We start from the raw sequence: 8,579 nt of genomic DNA on the forward strand, positions 1-8,579 counted from the left end.
GTGGAGATAGAGGATGAAAGGGAAGAGAGAGCATCATCAGCAGAGAGTAATGCAAAGTCTTGGTGAGATGGGAGAGAAGAAGAGCAGGTGTCGAAGAAGAGGGTAGCATCAAAGTCCCGGAGGTCACGACCGACGTGAGTAGATTGGGGGAGAGGGATTAGTAATAGTAGGTGTAGAGAGAGGGGAAAGGGAGAAAGAGAGTAGGGCATGGTCAGAGAGATAAACAGGGAGAGAAGAGACAGGGGAGGACGGGTGGGAGGAGTAAAAGATGAGGTCAAGAGTGGAACCAGAGGAGTGAGTAGAGGGTGAAGGAAGGAGGGAGAGAAGATAGGAATCAAGGATGGAGAGGAGAAGATTGTGGGGGAGAAGGCAGGTGGATATTAAAGTCGCCAAGTACCACTAAAGGAGAGGCAGGTGGAGAAATAAGTGAGAGGAGGTGATCCAGATCATCAACGAAGGAGGAGAGTGGACCAGGGGGTCGATAGACGACCAGGAAGGAAATAGGATAGGGAGAAGAGAAAGACTTGTAGAGGAATTCAAAAGTAGAGAAAGAGGGGAGAGTTGGAGATGAAGAGGAGGAAATGAATTTAGGGTGGAATAGGAGACCAACGCCGCCACCTCGACCAGAGGTACGAGGGGTATGGATGAAAGAGGAAGACGAGGTCGTTAAGGAATCAGGGACAGAGGTGTTGTGAGGTGTAATCCATGTCTCAGTTAGGCAGAGGAAATGAAGATTGAGGTGAAAGAAAAGATCAAGGGTAGCTGCGGTTTTGTTACAGATGGATCTGGTGTTCCAGAGAGCAGTGTTTATGAGGGGAGACTGGTTGGCAGTGGGGGGGTAGAGAAGGTTAGGGCGATAAGAAAAGGAAGGAGGATGGGTAGGAGAGTGGGGGGAAAATAGTGGAGAGGACTAGGCATCAGGAGGAGCGAGTAGAATAGGAGGGAGAGGAGGAGATGGTAGGGAGGGGAGAGGGGGGGAGTAAGGTGAGAAAGAGATAAGGAGGATTGCATACCAAGGACTTAGGTACAGACAGGTAGTTAGGAGCAGAATAGTAGGAACGGGAATGTAGAGGGTAAAGACCAGTGTGTTCTTTAAATAAAGGGGGGGAAAGTAGAGGGCAATGTGGAATCAGGAGTGAGGAAAATTGGGAGGAAAAACACTAGAAGGAGACCAGGTAAGGATGGGGTTGACGGTAGAATTCAAGTTGGGGGTGGAAGGGAGCCAGAGGGAGCCAAAAGAGTCAGAGGGTTCAGGAACTCGAGACTGTGAATGGAGGAGTCCAGAGGAGCTTGAGACAGGACGGTGTAGTTAGACCAAGTTATCCCCACCGAAGGAGCCAGAAGGATCTAGAAAAGTCAGATGGTCCAGGAACTCGATAGTGAAGATGGAGGGGTCAAGTGGTGCTTGATTTATGACAAAGTAGGTGTCCAAAGTTATCTCCGCACCGTCGAAGGTGGTGACAGGGTAGAGCTGAGAAGGCGTAGGAACAATCAATGAAAAGGGGGGAGAAGAAGCATACAAATCGAAGTCAGAGCTGGGTAAGCCAGGAACTGTGGGAGAAGAGTTGGAGCAAAGTCAGTGGAGCGACAAGTATACAAGTGGAACAGGTGTAGCGTAGAGGCCCCAAAAGGCAGTTATATGAATCAACTGGGAACCAGCGTAGTGCAGACGGTGTTTCGGGGTTAAGTGAAGTACAGAGGCTCCAGGAAGCAGTGAAGCAAGTCCGTCAGGATCGTGCGCAAGAGGAGGGGACTCAAGCCCTGTGGGAAGAAGAAGGGGCTCAGAGAGTTGAGTGGAGGCAGCTGTGTGGAGGGAGCCGCAGGGTTCAGCGAAGTGAGTCCTCCAAGAATGCCCGCAGGAGGAAGAGGCTCCAAGCCGTGTGGAATGATGAGAGGGCTCGGAGAGCAGTGCGGAGGCAGCCGTGTGGAGGAGGTCCCAGGCTGCGGCGAAGCAGATCAGAGGCAGCGGCGTGGAGAGGGCCCCAGGAAACAAATAAAGAAGGAGGGGACTCCGAGGGCCGCGGGGAGCTCAGCGGTCAGATGACTACAAAGAAGGGCCGGAGCTGGCTCAGCAGACAGCGGTAGCCGTACCTGTTGTTGTGCCCCAATCAAGGACAATGGGCTCCGGCAACCGAAGGGGCTCCGGCACCTGACCTGTGCAGGATCCGCTGGCGTCAACCGCCGCAAGGAGGAGGAGGCAACCGCCGCCCTCGGTGACTGGAAGGCGGGAGGACCCCGCAAGCCAGCTGACTTAGCAGGCAGCGGCAAGGAAGGAAGAGGCCACCGCCGCTCTGGATGACTGGAAGGCGGGAGGACCTCGCAGGCCGGCTGGCTCAGCAGGCAGCGATAAGGAAGGAGGAGGCAACCGCCGCCCTGGATGACTGGAAGGCGGGGGGAAGCTGCAGGACGGCCCGATGATGAAGCGGGAGGAAGGCTGCTCCGAGGCTCGATCCCGGAGCCACTTCAGGCGGATCCGATCTTGGCAACCGCCGCCATGAATGTCTGGAAGGAGGAATGGCCCTCCTAGGTTCGTCCCGGAGACGCTCCAGACAAGTCCGACCCTGGCAACCGCCGCCCTGGATGTCTGAAGGCGGAAAGGGCCCCGCGGGTCAGACCGTAGACAGAGCGGGAGGAAGGCTGCTCCGAGGCTCGATCCTGAAGCCACTCCAGGCGTGTCCGATTTTCGCTGAAAAAGCAGACAGTGGAGCCTAAGCAGGTAAGCAACAGGAACGGGTGACAATATTGGCAGAAATTGCAGTTTAAACTGCCTTAAATTACGAATGATTCAGCCTGATTTAAGGAGACGCAGACTCAGGCAGCCATGCTCATGCGCCCCCTGGTGGCGATTCTTCACCCAATTCGAGTTCATCACTGCTGCAGTACCACATCGCATCACTGGACCCTCTCAGGCCAACTCAACTGTCTCAATGCACTGCAACCAACTCAATGCTGACTTCACCAATTGTAAAGCACATTTAGCTCTGTCTCGATGGTGTCGAGAGACACGAAGTAGCCTAAAAGGTATTTGTAGTGGTTCTGCCCCTTTGGCATGTCTTAAAGGGCCATGTTGACATTTAAGACCTTACGCCTTTCCTTTTTAAATATATCTTCATGAACTCTAACAGTGCTGTGGTAAATATTCCCTGTCTCTCCTGTCTCCAGACTGAGAGTGCTTCTTTCCTCTTAAAGTCTGCACATTCTTTGTCTTCTCTTGAGGGATGGGTTAAGGGATGGGTTTTGGTGGTTTTGAATAGCATGTCTGAATTTTTAGTTTAATTAAAGTCTCCTAATTTCATATAACCTTGGTTGGACATTCTATTATTTTGGTACCCTAGTACTCCGGTATTATTTTTTGGAAGCTTCTTTGCTAGGTCACCCACCTCTTGAAGGGTATACCATGTCCTTGGCACATGTTCCCTTAAAGAGCTGAAGGAGGTGTGCCATTATTTGTTTTACCCGTTTCACCCTTATGACTGAGATCACTGCTGAGTTTACTTTTAAACATTGTGCTTGTGCAGAGCAGTAGCCATTTCATCAGACTAACCTATGTGAACACACGCGTGAAAAACATATTATTCAGCAAAAACATCAGACCATCCTGGGCTGACTTTAATGTTTGGTATGTTCAACCCACTTAACCTTAAAGCAGGAGTTATCTACCTAATGTAGACTCCTGAAGATTTAAACTAGTGACAGGCCCCACACCTAATGCAGGCCATACCTTTGACATGATCGTAACCAATGTCAACCGCGTTAAAGTGGAGCGGGCTAAACGTTAGGCCTAATAAGGTCATTATGTAGTTTTGTTTTCTCTTTCTCTTCTATCCACCTTTTAGTCAAGACATTAACCCTTCCTAAAAAAAATAGTTAGACCATTGAAAAATACCTTGGCCACCAAAGTGATTTCTCTGGTACACGATTATTCGGCCTTCACCTTTTGGGAGATTCAAGATGATGGATAGGAGCAGAATCATAAAGTGAATTTTCAGTCCTGCCTAGTTGCTTCTCAGGGCCATGTAATTCTGGCCCAATTAACAAGTCCCTCAGACAAGCCAAGGCAATACCCCTGGTTCTCATCCTGACGAGCTCGAATCGAATTCCGAAACAAAGAGTCATAAATAGAAATGCCACTTCAATATCAAACATATATTGGTCTGACATCTTATACTGAAAGGACAAACTGCTTTCCATTGCAAACGTATATTGGGGACTTCCTACCTTCAAAAGGAACTTATAGAAACACCAAGAGTTTCAAAGTGCCTGATGCCATCAAGTCTGCATTAGTGCCATCTCAGCAGCTTACCAAAGAGTCTTTGCTGACAAATTGCAAACTATGCATCATGCCATTGCCAGGGAACGTCTTGCCAGATGCTGCTGTGTGCTTTTCAGATCTTAACACAGTCACTGGCCCTCATTACGACCCTGGCGGAAATCGCGGTGCTAAATGCACCGCGGAGCACGGCGGAAAGCTGCCGATAGCGCCATGGAGGTTGGCGGATTTTCCGCCCCATGCCGACCTTGGCGGGGCGGTAAATCCCCATTCCCCATTTTACCCTTCCCCATTCCCATTTTTGCCCCATAGGGTATAATGGGAGTGGGGAAGGCGTTAATTGCGCCACCGCAAAATACGGTGGCGTAATTAACATCAAGGTCCCGTAGCGCCATGGATTTCTCCGCCCGGAAAAACCAGGCGGAAAACGTTCCATGGCGCTACGGGAACTCGTAGTAGGGCGGACGGGTCCGCCGCGAATAACGCTGGCGTAAACCCACTCCGCCAGGGTCGTAATGAGGGCCACTGTTAGGAGACCCTCATAAATCACTCTGTTATTTCATTTTTCAACCTTGTGTCAGTTGACACTTTCTTGGGCTTCATCTCTTCTAGCAAGTGTTAGGGCTTAGTGTTGGGCATTTGTCCCCTAGTCAAGACATATTAAAGCGCTAACTAGCCAACCAGAATGATAGTGACACCTGTAGTAGACATGACGGATTGCTCCTTGTCTAGGGCTTTCTAACCAGCGGATATGAGAAACTCTTGATACAAAAGAACAACTGTACTGATGTGTTGGTCAGTGACTCAGAGCTACATCTCTGGTGGCAGTTCATCAATGTCCTATATCTGCCAAGAAAATTAAGAACCTAGATTCCTAACAGATAGTGAGGTTTCATTCAAAGACCGGGTTTATCCTACAGCTATAGCTAGCTTGCCCTTTTTTGGTGACCTCAGACTAGTCATTTCCTATATATATTTCCCAGGCAAGCACATGTAAGGGTGATAACCTTGATACATTCACGCTTGCTCTATGCAACCAGGGTGTATCCGTGGCTATGCTTTTATTTCCTCCCCTATCCGCGATGGGTTCAGAACGCATCTGCCTGTTTACTGATGTTGCTGTACTGGTACATCCATATTTGTAGGCTCTTAAGCAGCCTGCCTTCACTTCATAGTCCTATGCATGGCTCAGGAGAACATGCATTGATGGAGCTCATGGCTCATTCAATCTAAATGCCTCTCTTTGCCACAGGCAGATCTTCAGGTCTTCGCAGTTCTGTCCCCTCTCCATTTTGCACATCATCTGTAGTTGCTTATCCAGTCCTGGTATTTTCTTTGCATTCTGGGACTTGTAGTCCGAGTTTTGTAATGGGACAAGTGGAACTACAAATCCCAGAATGCAAAGAAAGAAACCAGGACTAGATAAGCACCTACAGATTGGAATGGGTCACGTTGGCATGTATATGTACCATAAAAAGATTAATTAATGCAATGTCTCACCAGATTTAGTTTGCTTTATTTGCTGGTCCTTATTTTCTGTGGACCATGTTCCCAATAAATAACATATTTTAAATTGCTCTTAAATTGGGGTACTGTCTTTGGCCACATCGGGCCCCGCAGGTCAGCAGAGTGCTGTGCATACTATCAAGGACGTAACAGCATGTATGGGATTATGCAGTTAGGTAAAAAAAACATATACGTGGCATTACATTTGCATAATATATCATATTTTAGATCTGTCAGACCTTTTCATTAAGTACATTTCTGAATTGACATTAGGCGGTGAAGACATTGGCACACAGTCATATTAGTGATAAGGTCTCAGATAGGTTGTGGGATGGTCCAAAGAGATGGGGGCTTTGCTCCCTCTTGAGCTTCTGCATTGGAGGAGCGAGAAAGATCCCCAGAATCAGCACATTTCAGAGTCTGGATGCAAGCACCGAGCATGCCTGTCGATGTGTCCTTTCCTTTTGCCAATTCCAAGGTGCTCAAAATTAACTTCATCTAAATTCAAGAGGATTTTGCTAATATGTCAAGCAACATTTCTTCACTCTTCTGTCTCCGGGCTTACGGCTATGGTGGCGTCTGCATGTTTCTTTTCAAATGCACTTTATCGGGGAGCAGTTTAGCAAGGTTACCTGAATTTGTGTAGTTTACTCTGCAGTAACAACTCTTCTCCTCTTCACAGGCTACACATACTTCATCAAAGACAAGTACTACCTGAAACTTGAAAATGAGAGCTTAAAGATTGTGCAAATTGGCAACATGAAAAACGACTGGCTGGGCTGCTGAACCTCCTGAACTACTCACAAACCAACATTTACTTCCTTTTTTATATTCTTTATATGTAATTAAAGATTGTTTTTAATGCTGATAAATGAACCAGTCTGGCACTGGTATCTAGTAACTTAGTACAAGTATTCTACAACATCTTTCATAAAATAATTTTAAAATACTTTTTTTTAAAGTGTACCTCTAAAAAGATATGTGCTGGCATTTGGTTTGCACCCGATGTGTACTGATATAGCAAAAACATAAGGGAATAGAGAGCCTTGCATTTGTAAACTCCCCACATTCTAAAAACATGAGCACTTCCAGGCCCAAGTAGGAGTTCAGAGATTGTAAACACAGGTGTGCCTCTTATGTACAGTCGATTGTGTACAGGCACAGTGTTGATTGGATGGAGCATTTGTCGGAATATACTAATTGCACATGGTGATGTTGTCCTAACTATAAATAAAGAAAGCTGCTGTTCAGCGCAGATTTCCATGGGTGTCTGAGGTTAAGCACTGTGAACACATCCGCCTATCACACTAAGAATGACGTGTGCTTAGGTCATTTGCTGAGCATGTGGGCACCATGCAGAGGGCAGCGTTGCACGTATAAATACTAATAACATAACATTTACTGAAAGGCAACATCTCCATGAAAACCCAGTGCATGTACAACTAAGCAGAAGCACATTTCACTTAATGTCATATTGGTCTGACCCATAAATTGCCTGCTTCCTGGTGGAGGGAACGTCGAACATAACGACAGTCTGAGACTACGGGGAGGGACGCTGACTGAAGAAGGACACGTGATCAAGCCACATGTGAGCGTGTCCTTCGGCGAGTAAGGTTACGCACAAGGAATCAAGTTCTCGTCTGATGGCGGCAGCGCGTGAGAGTCATGCAAGCATATCCCTGTTTGACTTAGAATGGAACTCTCTCACACTACAGTGTCCCCAATACAAGAATGACCCCCACATCCCCCATTTCAAGGCGCAAACAACATGAACAGCAGAATGACTTGTTTACAAAAATTAAAAAAACTATTTTACATTGTTGGTTTTGTTTATTTCAAGAAGTAATCCCTTTGTGGAAAGTCCTTTTTCTTTTCTTTTGGAAATGTTTTAAACCTATCCATTCCAGGTGACTTTGATTTCTGCCCATGGCCATGCTCTTTATAATATTAGGCCATTTGCTGAAAATTCATTTCCTGACCTCCATACCTTTAAAGTTTCCACCATCATAGCATGGGGTTTACAGGATTGGAACAAACGTTCTGTACATGTACCCCAGCAAGTCATGTTTGAGTAGGGCAATGAATGATGCAATGCAGGTGGCAGAAAATAATAGCTGCTGCGTCACTAGCAAAAGCGAGAGGCAAATGGGTTAGTCTCTTTTTATTGTGTAACTGCTTTATCCTGTGTGCATTGCAAGTACAAAACTGATAGGCTTTATTTTTCACAGATGTAGTTGTCCCAGAATGTTGATCTGGCCTGTGGTGGGATCTCCTTGCGTTTCAGACTACAGGATATTAGATCAGGACGGCTTCTAGCGGTGCTACTGTCTGCAATTCTCCCAAGCCATCGGCTAAACTCTTTAATAGAACATGTTTGGGTGCTGGGGCCCCACACGTCGCAGTAGTTTCAGGAGGTATAATCCAATGAAGTGGCAATTTCTTTGAAGAGTATATGTCAACCAAAGTGAAGCTGGGAGCTTTTTTTAAGGAATTAAAATCCTACACCATGGGAAGTGTGTATCGTGGGACATTCAGCCTGGTGCATTATTAGGTTGTCACCAGAATCCACCAATCCCATGGCAGGGCCCTAGTTGAGAGGTGCCCATTGCGTATCCTTCGTTTATTACTTTTTGGGAAATAGCCTCATGCAATGTGCATTCTCTAGGGTGGCACTTGCTCACCAGCTGGCAAAAGACACTTAAGGTGATGTTTCCACCCCGAGATGGGTGCACATGGTACGTATAATCAGAGAACACAGAGTAATATGATATAAGTCATTTGTAACGCGCCTGTACACAAGTGT

The 8,579-nt window shown here is 47.0% G+C and overlaps 1 protein-coding gene across 1 annotated transcript in view; it reads left to right on the forward strand.

Annotated features, from left to right (window-relative positions):
* The window catches only part of MMP2 (matrix metallopeptidase 2), a 388,440-nt gene extending 380,847 nt beyond the window's left edge, over positions 1–7,593 (forward strand). The window contains exon 13 of the mRNA XM_069639633.1: positions 6,459–7,593. Within this exon, the coding sequence (XP_069495734.1) occupies positions 6,459–6,562 (104 nt within the window). The 3' untranslated portion in view covers positions 6,563–7,593. The remainder of the gene's footprint in view (positions 1–6,458) is intronic.
* Positions 7,594–8,579: the final 986 nt, after the last annotated feature.

This window comes from Ambystoma mexicanum, chromosome 1q (genome assembly GCF_040938575.1).
Source record: "Ambystoma mexicanum isolate Mex_15411 chromosome 1q, UKY_AmexF1_1, whole genome shotgun sequence".
Classification (NCBI taxonomy): Eukaryota; Metazoa; Chordata; class Amphibia; order Caudata; family Ambystomatidae; genus Ambystoma; species Ambystoma mexicanum.